This window comes from Lissotriton helveticus, chromosome 10, assembly GCF_964261635.1.
Source record: "Lissotriton helveticus chromosome 10, aLisHel1.1, whole genome shotgun sequence".
NCBI classification, from domain to species: Eukaryota; Metazoa; Chordata; class Amphibia; order Caudata; family Salamandridae; genus Lissotriton; species Lissotriton helveticus.
In genome coordinates this window covers 1,202,575,526-1,202,599,944 of record NC_136071.1, presented here as the reverse complement: position 1 = coordinate 1,202,599,944, position 24,419 = coordinate 1,202,575,526, and the positions used below count along the sequence as shown (strand labels likewise).

The window sequence follows — 24,419 nt, the reverse complement described above, 5'->3', positions numbered from 1 at the left end:
CAGACTTCGGCTCGGTGCCCCTCGCAGACTTCTCTTCGACTGTCCGTTTGCCTGTCGGTGCGGCAGTCTTGGTTGAAGGTGTCTCGACAGTCTTCTTTGACTTCGACTCGACCATCTTACTCGACACTGGCTCGACGACCTTCTTCGAGCCGGCCTCCTTTGCCCCTTTCGGCACCTTAGTCTGTTCGCCAGCCTTCGGCGGCTTCGAGGGCTCCGAAGACGACGGTTTCGATGTAGTCCCAGACGTCTTCGGTATCGATGGTTTGTCGGCCATCTTTGTTGTTTTCGATTCCGATGGTTTCGGTTTCGATTTGTGTAATGGAGGCTCCGCTGGTATGTCTGTAGCCGGGCCAGGAGGCGGGGCCGAGGACTGAGGAGTAGGGTCGTGGGTAAGGCCGTGTGGCGATCCCATGACCTGAGCCTTAGTAAACGTACGCACGGGGCATAGCTCTTCCTCCGAGCTATCTTCCGCGGCCCCATAAACTTCCTCATCGTCCCCTACCTCCTCGACGTGTTCGTCTAGGTCCAGGTCCTCAACGGGTTCCCCGTAGTCGGCCTCGACCTCCGCCGATGTAGGTGAGATCTGCAGTTGAAGCGCTTGCTCGTCTGCTTCGGGGTCGCCAAAGATGTCCGCCGGCGCCGGTGCCGATCGCTGGGCCTCGAGGCGCGCCACGCGCCTAATCTTGAGCGTCTTCTTCGACCTGAACCTCAAACAGGCCATACAGTTGGCCTCGTTGTGGTCCGGCGACAGGCACTTGTTGCATACAGGATGCACGTCGATGTGTGGGTACTTCGAACCGCACACGGGGCAGTACTTGAACGGGCTCCGTTCCATCGTAGCGTCGTCAGGGTCTTGCTGCGTCGAAAGGGCCTCGATGACCGAAGAGTCACCCGACTCCTCAGATATCCGACTCGAAGAGTTGGAGTACACACGAGACCGAACGCGAACAATACCGACGAAGTAAAGAAGGCCTTTTGGCCTTAAATAAATTGTTTTATCGATTCCGAACAGGAGACGTCGAAATCACATCCGAACCCAATGGCGGAAAAAAACAATCTGGGGATGGAGTCGATGCCCATGCGCACTGTAGTCCAGGGGAGGAGCCACCTATATCGTGATACTTCGAAGACTCTTCCAGGACAACAATGTGCAATCATCCGGACCCAACACTAGGCGGCGATCTATGCAATAGATATGAATGTTAGCAGCCCTACATGCCAAGAACAGATGCATACTGGTAAGTAGCATATTCAATCTCTCTCTTGTGCTTAACTAGTGATCTACAGTTTAAGCTGATCAGCGTCCGGGTTTCAGGCAGTTCTATAGAGGAAGGTTTTAGGCGTGATGGAGGGAAGTCAGAAGAGGCTATGTTGGTTAGGGAGGGACAGGATGTGAGGGGGAGAGAGCAGGTCGGACAGGTTAGGGGGGCACACTGGGGGTTCATGGTAGTGCAGTGTGAATGCTGCGATGGCCCGAGGCTAAAAAGCGTCTCCCTGGGATAAGTCTGGGGTAGACCTAAGAATGCGATACCAGGGGTTGTAGCCTCTAGTCCCGGCCCGTCGCGGACGGGCGCAGACGGGCTTGCCTTAGGCGCGCCCGCTGCGCTCGTCCGCTGCGCTTCCTGAAGTTGCACATTTATATGTGTAATGGGGGCGGTTAGGGGCGTGGCCTAAAAAGGGGCGTGGCCAGCGGCCTCGCCGGTGATGCCGGCGGGGTGTTCTCTGTGAGCGCCAGGTCCCGTGCTGCAGATAGGATCCAGTCAGGTAGGGTAATAAAAGTACAACAAACACTATTCTGGTCAGACAGGCCTTACTAACGTGTAAAAGTATCCAAAGTGTGATTATCAAAATGGGGAGGGGGTTTGAAGATTATTTGGAGTCAACCGCGAACTAGACTCAGCAATTGTAAACAAATTGGACGTGGGCACCAAGGTCGAAGAGTTGATGTGCAGAGTTTCTTACGACTCAGGATGGAATGGCCTGTGACTGCGACGACGGACGACTGGTAGTCTGGTAGTCTAGTGGCAACTCGACTTCATCCAGACAGAAGAGGACTTTGTGGGACATTGACTTTGCACACAGAGCCCGTCACCATCGTCATGGACCAAAGAATCCCTACAGGAAGACACCGTCAACCGCATCGCATCCACAGCATCCTTGGAGTATCATCAGCATCCTTCATCCCTTGCATCAGGACCACTCCCATGATTCCCCCGACACCGGCTCAGCATCCACAGCATCCTTGAGCGTCTTCAGCATCCTGCATCCCTCGCATCAGGACCACTTCCATGATACCCCCCCGACACCAGCTCAGCATCCACAGCGTCCCTGAGCATCTTCAGCATCCTGCATCCCTTGCATCAGGACCACTCCCATGATTCCCCCCCGACACCAGCTCAGCATCCACAGCGTCCTTGAGCATCTTCAGCATCCTGCATCCCTTGCATCAGGACCACTTCCATGATTCCCCCCGACACCAGCTCAGCATCCACAGCGTCCTTGAGCATCTTCAGCATCCTGCATCCCTCGCATCAGGACCACTTCCATGATTCCCCCCGACACCAGCTCAGCATCCACAGCGTCCTTGAGCATCTTCAGCATCCTGTATCCCTTGCATCAGGACCACTCCCATGATTCCCCCCGACACCAGCTCAGCATCCACAGCGTCCCTGAGCATCTTCAGCATCCTGCATCCCTTGCATCAGGACCACTCCCATGATTCCCCCCCGACACCAGCTCAGCATCCACAGCGTCCTTGAGCATCTTCAGCATCCTGTATCCCTTGCATCAGGACCACTTCCATGATTCCCCCCGACACCAGCTCAGCATCCACAGCGTCCTTGAGCATCTTCAGCATCCTGTATCCCTCGCATCAGGACCACTTCCATGATCCCCCCCCCGACACCAGCTCAGTATCCACAGCATCCTTGAGCATCTTCAGCATCCTGTATCCCTCGCATCAGGACCACTTCCATGATTCCTCCGACACCAGCTCAGCGTCCACAGCGTCCTTGAGCATCTTCAGCATCCTGCATCCCTTGCATCAGGACCACTTCCATGATTCCCCCCGACACCAGTTCAGCATCCACAGCGTCCTTGAGCATCTTCAGCATCCTGCATCCCTTGCATCAGGGCCACTCCCATGATTCCCCCCGACACCAGCTCAGCATCCACAGCGTCCTTGAGCATCTTCAGCATCCTGCATCCCTTGCATCAGGACCACTTCCATGATTCCCCCCGACACCAACTCAGCGTCCTTGAGCATCTTCAGCATCCTGCATCCCTTGCATCAGGACCACTTCCATGATTCCCCCCGACACCAACTCAGCGTCCTTGAGCATCTTCAGCATCCTGCATCCCTCGCATCAGGACCACTTCCATGATCCCCCCCCACCCCCCCCGGACACCAGCTCAGCATCCACAGCGTCCTTGAGCATCTTCAGCATCCTGCATCCCTTGCATCAGGACCACTTCCATGATTCCCCCCCGACACCAGCTCAGCATCCACAGCGTCCTTGAGCATCTTCAGCATCCTGGACTCTTAGCATCAGGACCACTTCCATGATCCCCCCCCCCCGGACACCAGCTCAGCATCCAGAGCGTTCTTGAGCATCTTCAGCATCCTGCATCCCTCGCATCAGGACCACTTCCATGATACCCCCCCCGACACCAGCTCAGCATCCACAGCGTCCCTGAGCATCTTCAGCATCCTGCATCCCTTGCATCAGGACCACTCCCATGATTCCCCCCGACACCAGCTCAGCATCCACAGCGTCCTTGAGCATCTTCAGCATCCTGTATCCCTTGCATCAGGACGACTTCCATGATTCCCCCCGACACCAGCTCAGCATCCACAGCGTCCTTGAGCATCTTCAGCATCCTTCATCCCTTTCATCAGGACCACTTCCATGATTCCCCCCGACACCAGCTCAGCATCCACAGCGTCCTTGAACATCTTCAGCATCCTGCATCCCTCGCATCAGGACCACTCCCATGATTCCCCCCGACACCAGCTCAGCATCCACAGCGTCCTTGAGCATCTTCAGCATCCTGCATCCCTCGCATCAGGACCACTTCCATGATCCCCCCCCGACACCAGCTCAGTATCCACAGCATCCTTGAGCATCTTCAGCATCCTGTATCCCTTGCATCAGGACCACTTCCATGATTCCCCCCGGACACCAGCTCAGCATCCACAGCGTCCTTGAGCATCTTCAGCATCCTGCATCCCTCGCATCAGGACCACTTCCATGATTCCCCCCGACACCAGCTCAGCATCCACAGCGTCCTTGAGCATCTTCAGCATCCTGCATCCCTCGCATCAGGACCACTTCCATGATTCCCCCCCGACACCAGCTCAGCATCCACAGCGTCCTTGAGCATCTTCAGCATCCTGCATCCCTCGCATCAGGACCACTCCATGATTCCCCCCGACACCAGCTCAGCATCCACAGCGTCCTTGAGCATCATCAGCATCCTGCATCCCTTGCATCAGGACCACTTCCATGATTCCCCCCGACACCAACTCAGCGTCCTTGAGCATCTTCAGCATCCTGCATCCCTCGCATCAGGACCACTTCCATGATTCCCCCCCGACACCAGCTCAGCATCCACAGCGTCCTTGAGCATCTTCAGCATCCTGCATCCCTTGCATCAGGACCACTTCCATGATTCCCCCCCCTCGACACCAGCTCAGCATCCACAGCATTCTTGAGCATCTTCAGCATCCTGCATCCCTCGCATGAGGACGACTTCCATGATTCCTCCGACACCAGCTCAGCGTCCACAGCATCCTTGAGCATCTTCAGCATCCTGCATCCCTCGCATCAGGACCACTTCCATGATTCCCCCCGACACCAGCTCAGCATCCACAGTGTCCTTGAGCATCTTCAGCATCCTGCATCCCTCGCATCAGGACCACTTCCATGATTCCCCCCGACACCAGCTCAGCATCCACAGCGTCCTTGAGCATCTTCAGCATCCTGCATCCCTCGCATCAGGACCACTTCCATGATTCCCCCCCGACACCAGCTTAGCGTCGTTGAGCATCTTCAGCATCCTGCATCCCTCACATCAGGACCACTCCCATGATTCCCCCAGACACCAGCTCAGCATCCACAGAGTCCTTGAGCATCTTCAGGATCCTGCATCCCTCGCATCAAGACCACTCCCATGATTCCCCCCGACACCAGTTCAGCATCCACAGCATCCTTGAGCATCTTCAGCATCCTGCATCCCTTGCATCAGGACCACTCCCATGATCCCCCCCCCGACACCAGCTCAGCATCCACAGCGTCCTTGAGCATCTTCAGCATCCTGAATCCCTCGCATCAGGACCACTTCCATGATTCCCCCCGACACCAGCTCAGCATCCACAGCGTCCTTGAGCATCTTCAGCATCCTGCATCCCTCGCATCAGGACCACTTCCATGATTCCCCCGACACCAGCTCAGCATCCACAGCGTCCTTGAGCATCATTTCAGCATCCTTCATCCCTAGCATCAGGACCACTTCCATGATTCCCCCCCAACACCAGTTCAGCATCCACAGCGTCATTGAGCATCTTCAGCATCCTGCATCCCTCGCATCAGGACCACTCCCATGATTCCCCCCGACACCAGCTCAGCATCCACAGCGTCCTTGAGCATCTTCAGCATCCTGTATCCCTCGCATCAGGACCACTTCCATGATCCCCCCCCGACACCAGCTCAGTATCCACAGCATCCTTGAGCATCTTCAGCATCCTGTATCCCTCGCATCAGGACCACTTCCATGATTCCTCCGACACCAGCTCAGCGTCCACAGCATCCTTGAGCATCTTCAGCATCCTGCATCCCTCGCATCAGGACCACTTCCATGATTCCCCCCGACACCAGCTCAGCATCCACAGCGTCCTTGAGCATCTTCAGCATCCTGCATCCCTCGCATCAGGACCACTTCCATGATTCCCCCGACACCAGCTCAGCATCCACAGCGTCCTTGAGCATCTTCAGCATCCTGCATCCCTTGCATCAGGACCACTTCCATGATTCCCCCCGACACCAACTCAGCTTCCTTGAGCATCTTCAGCATCCTGCATCCCTCGCATCAGGACCACTGCCATGATTCCCCCCCGACACCAGCTCAGCATCCACAGCGTCCTTGAGCATCTTCAGCATCCTGCATCCCCTGCATCAGGACCACTTCCATGATTCCCCCCGACACCAGCTCAGCATCCACAGCGTCCTTGAGCATCTTCAGCATCCTGGACTCTTAGCATCAGGACCACTTCCATGATCCCCCCCCCCCCGGACACCAGCTCAGCATCCACAGCGTCCTTGAGCATCTTCAGCATCCTGCATCCCTTGCATCAGGACCACTTCCATGATTCCCCCCCGACACCAGCTCAGCATCCAGAGCGTTCTTGAGCGTCTTCAGCATCCTTCATCCCTCGCATCAGGACCACTTCCATGATTCCCCCCAACACCAGCTCAGCATCCACAGCGTCCCTGAGCATCTTCAGCATCCTGCATCCCTCGCATCAGGACCACTCCCATGATTCCCCCCGACACCAGCTCAGCATCCACAGCGTCCTTGAGCATCTTCAGCATCCTGCATCCCTCGCATCAGGACCACTTCCATGATTCCCCCCCCCCTCGACACCAGCTCAGCATCCACAGCATCCTTGAGCATCTTCAGCATCCTGCATCCCTCGCATGAGGACGACTTCCATGATTCCTCCGACACCAGCTCAGCGTCCACAGCATCCTTGAGCATCTTCAGCATCCTGCATCCCTCGCATCAGGACCACTTCCATGATTCCCCCCGACACCAGCTCAGCATCCACAGTGTCCTTGAGCATCTTCAGCATCCTGCATCCCTCGCATCAGGACCACTCCCATGATTCCCCACCCCCGACACCAGCTCAGCATCCACAGCGTCCTTGAGCATCTTCAGCTTCCTGCATCCCTCGCATCAGGACCACTTCTATGATTCCCCCCCGACACCAGCTCAGCATCCACAGCGTCCTTGAGCATCTTCAGCATCCTGCATCCCTTGCATCAGGACCACTCCCATGATTCCCCCCCGACACCACCTTAGCGTCGTTGAGCATCTTCAGCGTCCTGCATCCCTCACATCAGGACCACTCCCATGATTCCCCCAGACACCAGCTCAGCATCCACAGAGTCCTTGAGCATCTTCAGCATCCTGCATCCCTTACATCAGGACCACTTCCATGATTCCCCCCGATACCAACTCAGCATCCACAGCGTCCTTGAGCATCTTCAGCATCCTTCATCCCTCGCATCAAGACCACTCCCATGATTCCCCCCGACACCAGTTCAGCATCCACAGCATCCTTGAGCATCTTCAGCATCCTGCATCCCTTGCATCAGGACCACTCCCATGATCCCCCCCCGACACCAGCTCAGCATCCACAGCGTCCTTGAGCATCTTCAGCATCCTGCATCCCTCGCATCAGGACCACTTCCATGATTCCCCCCGACACCAGCTCAGCATCCACAGCGTCCTTGAACATCTTCAGCATCCTGCATCCCTCGCATCAGGACCACTCCCATGATTCCCCCCGACACCAGCTCAGCATCCACAGCGTCCTTGAGCATCTTCAGCATCCTGTATCCCTCGCTTCAGGACCACTCCCATGATTCCCCCCGACACCAGCTCAGCATCCACAGCGTCCTTGAGCATCTTCAGCATCCTGCATCCCTCGCATCAGGACCACTTCCATGATTCCCCCCGACACCAGTTCAGCATCCACAGCGTCATTGAGCATCTTCAGCATCCTGCATCCCTTGCATCAGGACCACTCCCATGATTCCCCCTGACACCAGCTCAGCATCCACAGCGTCCTTGAGCATCTTCAGCATCCTGCATCCCTCGCTTCAGGACCACTCCCATGATTCCCCCCCCCCCCCGACACCAGCTCAGCATCCACAGCATCCTTGGAGCATCATCAGCATCCTTCATCCCTCACATCAGGACCACTCCCATGATTCCCCCCCGACACCAGCTCAGCATCCACAGCGTCCTTGAGCATCTTCAGCATCCTGCATCCCTCGCATCAGGACCACTTCCATGATTCCCCCGACACCAGCTCAGCATCAACAGCGTCCTTGAGCATCTTCAGCATCCTGGACCCTTGCATCAGGACCACTTCCATGATTCCCCCCGACACCAGCTCAGCATCAACAGCGTCCTTGAGCATCTTCAGCATCCTGCATCCCTTGCATCAGGACCACTCCCATGATTCCCCCCGACACCAGCTCAGCATCCACAGCGTCCTTGAGCATCTTCAGCATCCTTCATCCCTTGCATCAGGACCACTCCCATGATTCCCCCCGACACCAGCTCAGCATCCACAGCGTCCTTGAGCATCTTCAGCATCCTTCATCCCTTGCATCAGGACCACTTCCATGATTCCCCCCGACACCAGCTCAGCATCCACAGCGTCCTTGAGCATCTTCAGCATCTTGTATCCCTCGCATCAGGACCACTCCCATGATTCCCCCCCGACACTGGCTCAGCATCCACAGCGTCCTTGAGCATCATCAGCATCCTGCATCCCTTGCATCAGGACCACTTCCATGATTCCCCCAGACACCAGCTCAGCATCCACAGCGTCCTTGAGCATCTTCAGCATCCTGCATCCCTCGCATCAGGACCACTTCCATGATTCCCCCGACACCAGCTCAGCATCCACAGCGTCCTTGAGCATCATTTCAGCATCCTTCATCCCTAGCATCAGGACCACTCCCATGATTCCCCCCCGACACCAGCTCAGCATCCACAGCATCCTTGAGCATCTTCAGCATCCTTCATCCCTTGCATCAGGACCACTTCCATGATTCCCCCCCAACACCAGTTCAGCATCCACAGCGTCATTGAGCATCTTCAGCATCCTGCATCCCTTGCATCAGGACCACTTCCATGATTCCCCCCGACACCAGTTCAGCATCCACAGCGTCCTTGAGCATCTTCAGCATCCTGCATCCCTCGCTTCAGGACCACTCCCATGATTCCCCCCCCCCGACACCAGCTCAGCATCCACAGAATCCTTGGAGCATCATCAGCATCCTTCATCCCTCACATCAGGACCACTCCCATGATTCCCCCCCGACACCAGCTCAGCATCCACAGCGTCCTTGAGCATCTTCAGCATCCTGCATCCCTCGCATCAGGACCACTTCCATGATTCCCCCGACACCAGCTCAGCATCAACAGCGTCCTTGAGCATCTTCAGCATCCTGGACCCTTGCATCAGGACCACTTCCATGATTCCCCCCGACACCAGCTCAGCATCAACAGCATCCTTGAGCATCTTCAGCATCCTGCATCCCTCGCATCAGGACCACTTCCATGATTCCCCCCGACACCAGCTCAGCATCCACAGTGTCCTTGAGCATCTTCAGCATCCTGCATCCCTCGCATCAGGACCACTCCCATGATTCCCCACCCCCGACACCAGCTCAGCATCCACAGCGTCCTTGAGCATCTTCAGCTTCCTGCATCCCTCGCATCAGGACCACTTCTATGATTCCCCCCCGACACCAGCTCAGCATCCACAGCGTCCTTGAGCATCTTCAGCATCCTGTATCCCTCGCTTCAGGACCACTCCCATGATTCCCCCCGACACCAGCTCAGCATCCACAGCGTCCTTGAGCATCTTCAGCATCCTGCATCCCTCGCATCAGGACCACTTCCATGATTCCCCCCGACACCAGTTCAGCATCCACAGCGTCATTGAGCATCTTCAGCATCCTGCATCCCTTGCATCAGGACCACTCCCATGATTCCCCCTGACACCAGCTCAGCATCCACAGCGTCCTTGAGCATCTTCAGCATCCTGCATCCCTCGCTTCAGGACCACTCCCATGATTCCCCCCCCCCCCCCGACACCAGCTCAGCATCCACAGCATCCTTGGAGCATCATCAGCATCCTTCATCCCTCACATCAGGACCACTCCCATGATTCCCCCCCGACACCAGCTCAGCATCCACAGCGTCCTTGAGCATCTTCAGCATCCTGCATCCCTCGCATCAGGACCACTTCCATGATTCCCCCGACACCAGCTCAGCATCAACAGCGTCCTTGAGCATCTTCAGCATCCTGGACCCTTGCATCAGGACCACTTCCATGATTCCCCCCGACACCAGCTCAGCATCAACAGCGTCCTTGAGCATCTTCAGCATCCTGCATCCCTTGCATCAGGACCACTCCCATGATTCCCCCCGACACCAGCTCAGCATCCACAGCGTCCTTGAGCATCTTCAGCATCCTTCATCCCTTGCATCAGGACCACTCCCATGATTCCCCCCGACACCAGCTCAGCATCCACAGCGTCCTTGAGCATCTTCAGCATCCTTCATCCCTTGCATCAGGACCACTTCCATGATTCCCCCCGACACCAGCTCAGCATCCACAGCGTCCTTGAGCATCTTCAGCATCTTGTATCCCTCGCATCAGGACCACTCCCATGATTCCCCCCCGACACTGGCTCAGCATCCACAGCGTCCTTGAGCATCATCAGCATCCTGCATCCCTTGCATCAGGACCACTTCCATGATTCCCCCCGACACCAGCTCAGCATCCACAGCGTCCTTGAGCATCTTCAGCATCCTGCATCCCTCGCATCAGGACCACTTCCATGATTCCCCCGACACCAGCTCAGCATCCACAGCGTCCTTGAGCATCATTTCAGCATCCTTCATCCCTAGCATCAGGACCACTCCCATGATTCCCCCCCGACACCAGCTCAGCATCCACAGCATCCTTGAGCATCTTCAGCATCCTTCATCCCTTGCATCAGGACCACTTCCATGATTCCCCCCCAACACCAGTTCAGCATCCACAGCGTCATTGAGCATCTTCAGCATCCTGCATCCCTTGCATCAGGACCACTTCCATGATTCCCCCCGACACCAGTTCAGCATCCACAGCGTCCTTGAGCATCTTCAGCATCCTGCATCCCTCGCTTCAGGACCACTCCCATGATTCCCCCCCCCCGACACCAGCTCAGCATCCACAGAATCCTTGGAGCATCATCAGCATCCTTCATCCCTCACATCAGGACCACTCCCATGATTCCCCCCCGACACCAGCTCAGCATCCACAGCGTCCTTGAGCATCTTCAGCATCCTGCATCCCTCGCATCAGGACCACTTCCATGATTCCCCCGACACCAGCTCAGCATCAACAGCGTCCTTGAGCATCTTCAGCATCCTGGACCCTTGCATCAGGACCACTTCCATGATTCCCCCCGACACCAGCTCAGCATCAACAGCATCCTTGAGCATCTTCAGCATCCTGCATCCCTCGCATCAGGACCACTTCCATGATTCCCCCCGACACCAGCTCAGCATCCACAGTGTCCTTGAGCATCTTCAGCATCCTGCATCCCTCGCATCAGGACCACTCCCATGATTCCCCACCCCCGACACCAGCTCAGCATCCACAGCGTCCTTGAGCATCTTCAGCTTCCTGCATCCCTCGCATCAGGACCACTTCTATGATTCCCCCCCGACACCAGCTCAGCATCCACAGCGTCCTTGAGCATCTTCAGCATCCTGCATCCCTTGCATCAGGACCACTCCCATGATTCCCCCCCGACACCACCTTAGCGTCGTTGAGCATCTTCAGCGTCCTGCATCCCTCACATCAGGACCACTCCCATGATTCCCCCAGACACCAGCTCAGCATCCACAGAGTCCTTGAGCATCTTCAGCATCCTGCATCCCTTACATCAGGACCACTTCCATGATTCCCCCCGACACCAACTCAGCATCCACAGCGTGCTTGAGCATCTTCAGCATCCTTCATCCCTCGCATCAAGACCACTCCCATGATTCCCCCCGACACCAGTTCAGCATCCACAGCATCCTTGAGCATCTTCAGCATCCTGCATCCCTTGCATCAGGACCACTCCCATGATCCCCCCCCGACACCAGCTCAGCATCCACAGCGTCCTTGAGCATCTTCAGCATCCTGCATCCCTCGCATCAGGACCACTTCCATGATTCCCCCCGACACCAGCTCAGCATCCACAGCGTCCTTGAACATCTTCAGCATCCTGCATCCCTCGCATCAGGACCACTCCCATGATTCCCCCCGACACCAGCTCAGCATCCACAGCGTCCTTGAGCATCTTCAGCATCCTGTATCCCTCGCTTCAGGACCACTCCCATGATTCCCCCCGACACCAGCTCAGCATCCACAGCGTCCTTGAGCATCTTCAGCATCCTGCATCCCTCGCATCAGGACCACTTCCATGATTCCCCCCGACACCAGTTCAGCATCCACAGCGTCATTGAGCATCTTCAGCATCCTGCATCCCTTGCATCAGGACCACTCCCATGATTCCCCCTGACACCAGCTCAGCATCCACAGCGTCCTTGAGCATCTTCAGCATCCTGCATCCCTCGCTTCAGGACCACTCCCATGATTCCCCCCCCCCCCCCCCGACACCAGCTCAGCATCCACAGCATCCTTGGAGCATCATCAGCATCCTTCATCCCTCACATCAGGACCACTCCCATGATTCCCCCCCCGACACCAGCTCAGCATCCACAGCGTCCTTGAGCATCTTCAGCATCCTGCATCCCTCGCATCAGGACCACTTCCATGATTCCCCCGACACCAGCTCAGCATCAACAGCGTCCTTGAGCATCTTCAGCATCCTGGACCCTTGCATCAGGACCACTTCCATGATTCCCCCCGACACCAGCTCAGCATCAACAGCGTCCTTGAGCATCTTCAGCATCCTGCATCCCTTGCATCAGGACCACTCCCATGATTCCCCCCGACACCAGCTCAGCATCCACAGCGTCCTTGAGCATCTTCAGCATCCTTCATCCCTTGCATCAGGACCACTCCCATGATTCCCCCCGACACCAGCTCAGCATCCACAGCGTCCTTGAGCATCTTCAGCATCCTTCATTCCTTGCATCAGGACCACTTCCATGATTCCCCCCGACACCAGCTCAGCATCCACAGCGTCCTTGAGCATCTTCAGCATCTTGTATCCCTCGCATCAGGACCACTCCCATGATTCCCCCCCGACACTGGCTCAGCATCCACAGCGTCCTTGAGCATCATCAGCATCCTGCATCCCTTGCATCAGGACCACTTCCATGATTCCCCCCGACACCAGCTCAGCATCCACAGCGTCCTTGAGCATCTTCAGCATCCTGCATCCCTCGCATCAGGACCACTTCCATGATTCCCCCGACACCAGCTCAGCATCCACAGCGTCCTTGAGCATCATTTCAGCATCCTTCATCCCTAGCATCAGGACCACTCCCATGATTCCCCCCCGACACCAGCTCAGCATCCACAGCATCCTTGAGCATCTTCAGCATCCTTCATCCCTTGCATCAGGACCACTTCCATGATTCCCCCCCAACACCAGTTCAGCATCCACAGCGTCATTGAGCATCTTCAGCATCCTGCATCCCTTGCATCAGGACCACTTCCATGATTCCCCCCGACACCAGTTCAGCATCCACAGCGTCCTTGAGCATCTTCAGCATCCTGCATCCCTCGCTTCAGGACCACTCCCATGATTCCCCCCCCCCCCGACACCAGCTCAGCATCCACAGAATCCTTGGAGCATCATCAGCATCCTTCATCCCTCACATCAGGACCACTCCCATGATTCCCCCCCGACACCAGCTCAGCATCCACAGCGTCCTTGAGCATCTTCAGCATCCTGCATCCCTAGCATCAGGACCACTTCCATGATTCCCCCGACACCAGCTCAGCATCAACAGCGTCCTTGAGCATCTTCAGCATCCTGGACCCTTGCATCAGGACCACTTCCATGATTCCCCCCGACACCAGCTCAGCATCAACAGCATCCTTGAGCATCTTCAGCATCCTGCATTCCTTGCATCAGGACCACTCCCATGATTCCCCCCGACACCAGCTCAGCATCCACAGCGTCGTTGAGCATCTTCAGCATCCTGCATCCCTCGCATCAGGACCACTTCCATGATTCCCCCCCCCCGACACCAGCTCAGCATCCGCAGCATCCTTAGAGCATCTTCAGCATCCTGTATCCCTTGCATCAGGACCACTCCATGGGAATCGATTGCAACGCGGATAAAGTGGCTGGAACTGCTGAAGGACTGCTTCTTCTGTGAAGGTAACTGTTCTTGAGAACCTTCCTGGTCCCCCTGCGTTGCTCACTGCTGGAGTTGGTCGCCCCAAGCACTTTAACTGACCGCATTGATGCCTACATACATTTTTCTTGATAAAGTTTCTACGTGTCCAACTCGTTGACTTTGCTAAGACTTGTTCGTGGTTGAGTGACATAGCATTGATTTTTTATTGCTTGTAAAATCTATCTCTCCCGAACCTTGTGGTGGATCTTTTTCAGTCCAGTGGCAAAATTCTTATAAATTACTGTCTATTTTTATAAATTCGTGTTGCATCGATTTCTTCTTTAATTGGCTTGGTGCTGGTTAAATGCTTAACCCTTGTTCCTCTGTGTAAGCCTTGCTGCTCCGTGCCACAGCTACCAAGGAGAGAGCTGAGGGTTTGACAGAGAAACCCAACACTCCCAAAGGAGGCTAAGTGAGTGTATTACATGGTGAGGTTGCACCACTACACGTTATAATACACCCCATTTCCTCACATTGTTCACCTGAGCTGCCGCTGAGGTCCATCCATTGCTGAACGTGATTTGGGCTGTAGCAAGTTGAAGAATTCTCAAACCTGCACCAAACATATACCCATGGAGCAACGTCTAGGCATTAAAAGGAATGAACGGCTTTGCTGTTGCGTGCTGCATGCCACAGACCAGTGGTTTCAAAGAAGAAATATACGGGTTCACGTAGATGAGTGTGACTTTCAAAAGCTCCCGTCTCCTCCACTCCACAAGCACTACATGTCTCCTTGTGGCGAGATTGTTGTGATTCTCCTTGTTCAAGGCTGAAACGAGGTCTGAGAACGGTCCTGATACAGACCTATGCCTGGTTCATAGAGACGAGAACTTATTCTCGTCTTTATAAGGGTGGTCTAAGTACCTCTAGGCTGGTAGACTTCAACTTGCACGCTCCTAAAAAAGCAGTTGAGTTCAAGGTGAGCTTAGACTTCTGACACTGCCAAGGTTTCTGGAATATTTGCATAAAAGAGTCCTAAGAAGAGCATTCAGGACTCAAACACTGGATGGCGGAATAATGTACAGCATGTGAATCTAGAAAACTCTTCAAGCTACAACACCACTCTTACTGGTAAGGCACAAAGGGCCCGATTCACAGAACTAACTTAAGACAAAATCCTAAACTTACTACCATTTTGGTATTCACAGAAGGCACTTACTCATTTCGGTATTCACAGAAGTTAGGACTCCTAAATGCCTTCTGTGAATACCAAAAGTCTTAAAGTTAGGATTTTTCTCAGTTTAGGAGTAGTAAAGTTAGGAGTCCTAACTTTACTACTCCTAAACTGAGGGAAAATCCTGGGGCCGATTCACAGAACTGACTTAAGGCAACATTCTAAACTTACTACTTTTGGTATTCACAGAAGTTAGGATTTTGTCTTAAGTTTGTCTTAAGACAGACTTAAGACAAAATCCTAACTTAAGTCTGTCTTATGTCTGTCTTAACCCCTTCGATGCTTATGACGGAATGGTTCCGTCATCAGCGTCGGTTGAGCTGTGCTGATGACGGAACCGTTCCGTCATGACCACACCCATTTTTTAGAACCTTCAGCACAGCACGAAAATTAGCGCCACGCTGAAGGTGTTAAGTTTGTCTTAAGACAAACTTAAGACAAAATCCTAACTTCTGTGAATATCAAAAGTAGTAAGTTTAGGATTTTGTCTTAAGTTAGTTCTGTGAATCGGGCCCCCTAACTTTAAGAATTTCAGTATTCACATAAGGCATTTAGGAGTCCTAAAGTTAGGAGTCCTAACTTCTGTGAATACCGAAATGAGTAAGCGCCTTCTGTGAATACCAAAATGGTTGTAAGGTTAGGATTTTGTCTTAAGTTAGTTCTGTGAATCGGGCCCTAAGAGTATCCACAAATGTCTAGCAGTAGTGATGGCACATTTGCGCAGGCAAAACATACAACTCTTCCCATATCTGGACAATTGGATCATAAAAGCAAGCAGCCTACACAACAAATGCTAACTTTATTGCATCAGTTGGGGTTCATTGTCAGTTTACAAAAGTCAGATCTACAGCCAGATACAATACAGACATTTCTAGGAGTCAAGCTCAGCACACAAATGGCAGGGGAAGCTCATTTCCAAAATCTGACAATTCATGGAGTATAGGACTCCAAACACAAAGGTCTCCATATCAATTACCTAGAGCTTCAAGCTGTGTACGTAGTGTTCTTGTCTTGGAAAGTTGCCTGTTTAATTGTGATTACTTCCCTTAGAAGAGTCTGGGAGATTCAGGCACTAACCTTAGAAGAACCATTCTTCCAGCTTCCTAGAGACAAAGTAGTGCTCAGAACAAACACAACATGTCTTCCAAAAGTAATTTAAACTTTTCATATTAATCAATCAATAGAATTTAACAGTCTTCTTTCCACAAACTGATACCGTTACAGAGAGGGCTTTATATACCTTATATGTTAAAAAAGTTTTAATGTATTATATCGACAGGACTAAAACTTTCAGAAAAAAGTAATTATTCATTATTTTACACCTCCCCACATTGGAAATGCTATTTCTAAATCTGGAACTTCAAGATGGCTAGTTAAATGCATCAAAACTTGTTATGCTAAAGCTAAAAGACTTCTACCTGTTCCCGCTCACGCTCACTCCACTAGGAAAGTAGGGACTTGTATGGCTTTTTTTAGGGAACATTCCATTGCTGATATTTGCAAAGCAGCAACATGGTCCACTCCACCCACATTCAAAAACATTGTGTGGATGTCTTTGCATGACAACAAGCCAATGTTGGTCAGGCAGAACTTATGACTCTTTTTCAAACAACTGCAACCCCCACAGGTTAACCACTGCCCAGGGAGAGGGACTGCTTTACAGTCTATGCAAAGCAAGTGTATCTTCAGCACACAAGCCTGGAACGGATTATGTTACTTACCCTGTAAGCACTGTTCTTGGTATGTAGTGATGTAGATTCACATGCACCCCCCTCCCAAAAAGCATGGTGTAGGTTGCAGTTTACATACTTCACAACACATTACTCGCATGGACATCGCATTACTGATATATACTACAATTCCATTCTCTGGCAAAACAATCTGGCAATGGCGTGTATGACCATGCGCAGTATTACCAAGAGTCGTCACACAGACTTGTGATTCGAAGAAACCTTCTTGGAACAAAAACAACTTGTAATCATACAAGCCGAACACTAGGTGGCAGACTTATGGCGAACATGTGAATCTACAGCTCTGCATGCCAAGAACAGATGCTTACAGAGTAAGTAATATAATACTTTTCACCACATCAATGTTTTTTTCTGCTTTTCAAAATAAATGCTGTACTTCATATATACTGGAATATTTTGCACCAGAGCTGCGGTGTACGTGTTGCTGTTAACACCTATCTGCAAATGATACCAGCACTGGTGAATCCGTGTAACACAAACAGCTTATTCCTACTCTGGACCAAGCACATGCAGCTTGAGCACCTTTGCTCACTTGCACTTGTGAAATGCACACATGAATGCACTTGTTTTGGTGTTAGTGATGATGATGCATGTGCACTGAAAGAACTCTCCTTGTTTGTACAAATGATGCAAGGTAGACAGTGAACTCATGTCCTTACTTCTCTTCCAGATGGATTCCTTGAAGCAGCTGTTGAAGGACTCTGAGGCTATCCGTGGGCGATACGCCCAGTACTTCGATCTTTCTATAGTGAACAATGATGTTGAGGAAAGTGTGACTGCACTGCAGAAGGCCCTGGAGACAGCCTGCTCTACCCGCCAGTGGGTGCCAGTTTCATGGGTGTATTAGCAAGCCAAGATCACCTGCTGGTTCCCCGGAAGCCTCCAGCAGGTAGTTCTGAAACAGGCAGTGTGTACGGACGACTTCATGCTGCAGCCTGCCTCGTGGGGGTGGTGCCATGTCCCGAATGGTCCCTTCGACTTTACCGGACTCAACATTTTCCAGAAATATTTCAACTTCTTCCACTTGAAGACCTGATTTCCTGTTGCAAATCCTAGACCATGTGTTTCTCCATATCCTGTATCAATAGTAGTGTTGTGACATAGTGCTCTGGCACTTCTGTCTACTCTGAATCCCATGTGACGGTCAACTATAGCTGTCTGTCAAAGCACCATAGTTATTTTATCTAACTCCATACACCATGTGAACCAACCATCACTATCCGAGTTGAGTAGTCTAAGCCGTCATCCGACTCCGATTACCATGTGATGGTGTAAATACAGCTCTCCGAACCGCTAAGACGTTCTTATGTAACCCTATACCCCATGTGAAATCTCCACTTGCGTCTAAGAAGAGTTCTCTAAGCCCTCATCTGACTCCTAACGCCATGTGAGCAGACTTCCTAACACCTGAGCAGGCTATCCTCACACCTCATCTAAACCCAAGCGCCATCAGAACAGACCTTCTAGTATCTGAGTACACTATACCCAAACCGTATCTAAACCCAAGCACCATCGGACCAGACCTTCTAGTATCTGACTACACTATACCCAAACCGTATCCATACCCAAGCACCATCGGAGCAGACCTTCTAGTATCTGAGTACACTATACTCAAACCTTATCTAAACCCAAGCACCATCGGACCAGACCTTCTAGTATCTGACTACACTATACCCAAACCTTATCGAAACCCAAGCACCATCGGAACAGACCTTCTAGTATCTGAGTACACTATACCCAAACCTTATCGAAACCCAAGCACCATCGGAACAGACCTTCTAGTATCTGAGTACACTATACTCAAACCTTATCTAAACCCAAGCACCATCAGAACAGACCTTCTAGTATCAGACTACACTATACTCGAACCTTATCTATACCCAAGCACCATCGGAACAGACCTTCTAGTATCTGAGTACACTATACTCAAACCTTATCTAAACCCAAGCACCATCGGAACAGACCTTCTAATATCAGACTACACTATACTCGAACCTTATCTATACCCAAGCACCATCGGAACAGACCTTCTAGTATCTGAGTACACTATACTCAAACCTTATCTAAATCCAAGCACCATCGGAACAGACCTTCTAGTATCTGAGTACACTATACTCAAACCTCATCTAAACCCAAGCACCATCAGAACAGACCTTCTAGTATCTAAGTACACTATACTCAAACCTTATCTAAACCCAAGCACCATCGGAACAGACCTTCTAGTATCTGAGTACACTATACTTAAACCTTATCTAAACCCAAGCACCATCGGAACAGACCTTCTAGTATCTGAGTACACTATACTCAAACCTTATCTAAACCCAAGCACCATCGGAACAGACCTTCTAGTATCGGAGTACACTATACTCAAACCTTATCTGAACCCAAGCACCATCGGAACAGACCTTCTTGTATCGAAGTATACTATACTCAAACCTTATCTAAACCCAAGCACCATCGGAACAGACCTTCTAGTATCTGAGTACACTATACTCAAACCTCATCTAAACCCAAGCACCATCAGAACAGACCTTCTACTATCTAAGTACACTATACTCAAACCTTATCTAAACCCAAGCACCATCGGAACAGACCTTCTAGTATCTGAGTACACTATACTCAAACCTTATCTAAACCCAAGCACCATCGGAACAGACCTTCTAGTATCTGAGTACACTATACTCAAACCTCATCTAAACCTAAGCACCTTTGAAACAGACCTTCTAGTATCTCAACCCTCAAAACTCATCTAAACCTGAACACAATCAGAACAGACCTTCTTGTATCGAAGTATACTATACTCAAACCTTATCTAAATCCAAGCACCATCGGAACAGACCTTCTAGTATCTGAGTACACTATACTCAAACCTCATCTAAACCCAAGCACCATCAGAACAGACCTTCTAGTATCTAAGTACACTATACTCAAACCTTATCTAAACCCAAGCACCATTGGAACAGACCTTCTAGTATCTGAGTACACTATACTCAAACCTTATCTAAACCCAAGCACCATCGGAACAGACCTTCTAGTATCTGAGTACACTATACTCAAACCTCATCTAAACCTAAGCACCTTTGAAACAGACCTTCTAGTATCTCAACCCTCAAAACTCATCTAAACCTGAACACAATCAGAACAGACATTCGAGTATCTGCCTAGACTACCCTCAAACATCATCTAATTCCAAACAACATTAGAACAGAACTTCAAGTGTTGGGGTAGAATATACGCATACCTCATCTAACTCCAAACACTCGGAACAGACCTAGGGCCTTATTTATGAAGGCCTTGCGCCGCCGGTGCGTCTCTTTTAACATAGGAAAAAGTGACGCATCGGTGGCGCAAGGCCCCTAGTATCTACGTAGACCACCCTCAAACCGTATCTAACTCCAAACACCATCGGAACAGACCTAGTATCTGCGTAGACTACCCTCATCCAAGCAGACCTTCTGCTACCTGGGTTGTCTTTCCCTAAGCGTTTTTCCAACTTCAAGCACCATGCGATGGTCTAAATGTACTCGAATCAATGTAGATGACGTGGATCCCACGGCGATAGTGGTTACATTGTGACCCCTGGCCTGGTGCTCCACCCGGAGCCCTGGCCTCAGAGATACATCCGTGGTGACTCCTCCATGCCATTCCTCCTTCTGGAGCCTCCAACACCAAAACCAACCTTCTTAACTGCTCAGCCGAAGCGATCTGCTCCCTGCAGACCATGCATGGGTGTGTCTCTACCCGAGGTGATGCGCCCTTGTGCTCAATTCTTCAGTAAGAAATCCGCTGTACCCTCATGGTGCATTCTGATCAGCAGCGCACTGCACGCGGTGTCCCAGGTCTTTCAGTCTAATGCACGTCACACGTCAGCAGAGGTGGCTTATAGTTCTGGATCCACTTGAGAATTCTAGCTTATCACATCACTGTGTCAATGAGGCTGGCAGCATGTAGCTATGGACTTGTGTCATTCGCAAACCAACGCACGTTGCCCTCTCCCTTTCCATTACTAGAGCCTGAATGACACATAAGGAGCATGGCGCACACCATCCTGTACCAGTACAGCAGTTGTCTTGGGAAGGGAATTCACTCACACGCCCTGCGAAGGAAAATCACTCACACTCCCTGTGAAGGAAATTCACTCACACTCCCTGCGAAGGAAAATCACTCACACTCCCTGTGAAGGAAATTCACTCACACTCCCTGTGAAGGAAAATCACTCACACTCCCTGTGAAGGAAATTCACTCACACTCCCTGTGAAGGAAATTCACTCACACTCCCTGTGACGGAAATTCACTCACACTCCCTGTGAAGGAAATTCACTCACACTCCCTGTGACGGAAATTCACTCACACTCCCTGTGAAGGAAATTCACTCACACTCCCTGTGAAGGAAATTCACTCACACTCCCTGTGAAGGAAATTCACTCACACTCCCTGTGACGGAAATTCACTCACACTCCCTGTGAAGGAAATTCACTCACACTCCCTGTGACGGAAATTCACTTACATTCCCTGTGAAGGAAATTCACTCACACTCCCTGTGAAGGAAATTCACTCACACTCCCTGTGAAGGAAATTCACTCACGCTCCCTGTGAAGGAAATTCACTCACACTCCATGTGAAGGAAATTCACTCACACTCCCTGTGAAGGAAATTCACTCACACTCCATGTGAAGGAAATTCACTCACACTCCCTGTGACGGAAATTCACTCACACTCCCTGTGAAGGAAATTCACTCACACTCCCTGTGACGGAAATTCACTTACATTCCCTGTGAAGGAAATTCACCCACACGCCATGTCAGGGAAATTCACCCACACGCCCTGTGAAGGAAATTCACCCACACGCCCTGTGAAGGAAATTCACCCACACGCCCTGTGAAGGAAATTCACCCATACGCCCTGTGAAGGAAATTCTTTCACACGCCCTGTGAAGGAAATTCACCCATACGCCCTGTGAAGGAAATTCACCCATACGCCCTGTGAAGGAAATTCTCTCACACGCCCTGTGAAGGAAATTCTCGCACACGCCCTGTGAAGGAAATTCACTCACACACCCTGTAATGGAAATTCACTCACACACTGCAGACACTCGCACCACCACAGGCCATGCTGCTGCCTTTCACAATCCGGACGGAAACTGTTTCATTACAAGAAGGAATATTTGGGTTCAGGCAGTCGGGCGGGGGAGGTTTAATAGTGTGAAAAGTTATGGGACTGTACTAGTACCATTTTTGGGAAGCCTTTACAAAACTTCATACATTTCATGACATTTCTGAGGTTTTCAAGAGAAACATGGGTAAATTACCTTCCTGAGTGTAAGGCTGCTGTTAAACACCGCACTCTCAGCCGCATCACTTCCCCGCGACTGCCAGGTGTGAGGCTGTCCTCAAGTTCATTGGGCGACAGTTCAGATGAGCAACGAAGGGGAAATCCATAAAAAAAAGTAGTACAGGGAACCCGCCCAAAAGCCAGTCTGTGGTGCCTGGGGCTCCTTCGCTAAGGCCCCTGTGACGAAGAGTGTCATCCTTCCATGGCCTGGTTCAGGCTTACGTATGCAACTGACTCTGGAGCAAGAAGGGCGAGGTGGTCCTATTCTCTGTCCCTCCTCACCATTCCTGCATGTCATGGTGGCAGAGGAGACAGTGTGCATCCTCCTGTCCTCCCAGGGACAGTGCCAAGCGAGCGGGGTATGGTTTGTGGACCCGCCTACGCGAAAGCCCTCCGTTAACCCAGAGAGACGCTGCTTTTCTCGCCTCTCTGCAGGAGGCGCTCATTGAATGTTTAAATTCTCTGCTGTTTTTATTTTTTATTTTGTGCAATTGTTAAGGATGCCAAAAAGAATTACCATGTGCAATGTTATATTCTCTTGAGTGAACTGCAGGGAAAATAGTAGCAATAAAAGTATTAAATTTGTCTTGCTTTTATTTTTCATGTGGTCTGACTTGAGCATGGGGGCGGGGGGAGCAGCGCTGCCCACTCATTACATTCCAGTCTGTATTGGAAATGTTGTTGAGAGAACTTTAAATCAAGCTGGATTGATAAAGCGCGGCTAATCCGGTTATCCAGGCGCTGAGTATGAGATGTGACTGCCTCACTTGCAGCCTTGCACCAATGCACCAGGCTCTTCAGAAACAGCACAGCCAAGGGGAGTCAAAGCGAAAAGGAAACCTGGTTCCAAATACACCTACAGGAGTAGATTCAGGACACTAAGAGAGAAACTGCAAACATCTGGCAATGTAGTACAGCACCTTGTTTTATGTCCTTAGAGTACACGCTTAAGTACTCAGATGTTTGGCAGCATTGCCCTATTCTCGATTCACATACTGTGCATTATTCTACATTTAGTGAGCTGGCTCAGAAAATAATCTTGTTCTTTCCATTATATTTTTAGAGTTTTATATAGCGCAAACTAGACCAGAGACATCAGGTATTAAAGCGCTTTACATGAGTATCAGTTTCGTTGCAGACGGACGCATTTGATTTTAGGTCTCGCACCTGCGATACAGGGCGAAAGCCCTGTCGCAGCAAGACCTATTGTTGTCGGCTCTGCTTACAAGGAGCCAAGAGGGAGACAAGAGATAGGCACGCGCAGCATGCTGGAATCGGATCAGGTCGCGCGCGTGAACACACGCTCCGATTCCGGCATGCTGTTCACACACACACAGAGACGTGCACTTGTGCACACACACACACGTGCGCACACACACCGGGACGTCCCTTTGCTGGTGCAGCTGCGCGCTTTATAAAATTACATAACATAACATAACATAACACACACACACACGCACCCTACCCCCCACACCCCCACTCCCCGGGCTCTTTCCGTGTGTCCCTCTCTCCCTCCGCAATGGGTCAGTCTCGGCAGCAGGCGGGGCTCTCCACGAGCACGGGAGCCCCGCTAGCTCACACGCTGACTTCCGGGCACAGGAGCGCGGGGTAGGCTCCCGTCTGCTTCCTGTCTTTTTGCGGCCCTGCCCCCGTCCCAACACAGGTTGCCTGCCTGCCCAAGCCGGGCTGCAGCGGTGGTTCAGCAAGAACGTACCTTAAAACACATTTTATATCGGATTTATTTCTCACGCAATTTGCAGAAATGTACATTTCTTCATTTTGGCCAGCCTCAATTACTGTAATTATATTTACCTCAACATGTCTGATTACCTGCTCCACAAACCAAAGATCGTTCAGAATCAAGCAGCTGGTTCTACTTGTTACTGAACTGTTTCGACTCTATTGTAAAGCGCTCTGGGCCTAGCCTTTGCTATATATAAATTCACAAAAATAAAGACATAAATAACTGGCAGTCGCACGGTTTTGTGATTTCGCGCGAGGCA

The 24,419-nt window shown here is 51.6% G+C and overlaps 2 protein-coding genes across 4 annotated transcripts in view; both read left to right on the top strand.

Annotated features, from left to right (window-relative positions):
* The window catches only part of MPP1 (MAGUK p55 scaffold protein 1), a 180,244-nt gene extending 157,243 nt beyond the window's left edge, over window positions 1-23,001 (top strand). The window contains exons 12-13 of one of the 3 annotated variants that reach the window (XR_013601724.1): window positions 17,756-18,551; window positions 18,805-23,001. Coding sequence is in view for 1 of the 3 variants with exons in the window: in XM_078664065.1 (XP_078520191.1) it covers window positions 17,756-17,932 (177 nt within the window). In the remaining 2 variants the exon portion in view is untranslated. Of the gene's footprint in view, window positions 1-17,755 lie in introns of all 3 variants that reach the window. The other 2 variants (XR_013601723.1, XM_078664065.1) reach the window with 2 other exon arrangements.
* Window positions 18,145-23,001, top strand: LOC144784208 (uncharacterized). Its single transcript, XM_078662865.1, has 3 exons — window positions 18,145-18,163; window positions 18,478-19,584; window positions 19,648-23,001. Exons 1-3 carry the CDS (start codon window positions 18,145-18,147, stop codon window positions 19,836-19,838), a joined length of 1,317 nt encoding a protein of 438 aa, XP_078518991.1. The 3' UTR covers window positions 19,839-23,001.
* Window positions 23,002-24,419: the final 1,418 nt, after the last annotated feature.

What these genes read in the sequence shown, in the direction of transcription:
- LOC144784208 (XM_078662865.1), top strand. An exon ending in TGAGTACACTATACTCAAAC is followed by an intron (nt 19,585 to 19,647) that starts CTCATCTAAACC and finishes CTATACTCAAAC; the next exon opens with CTTATCTAAACCCAAGCACC.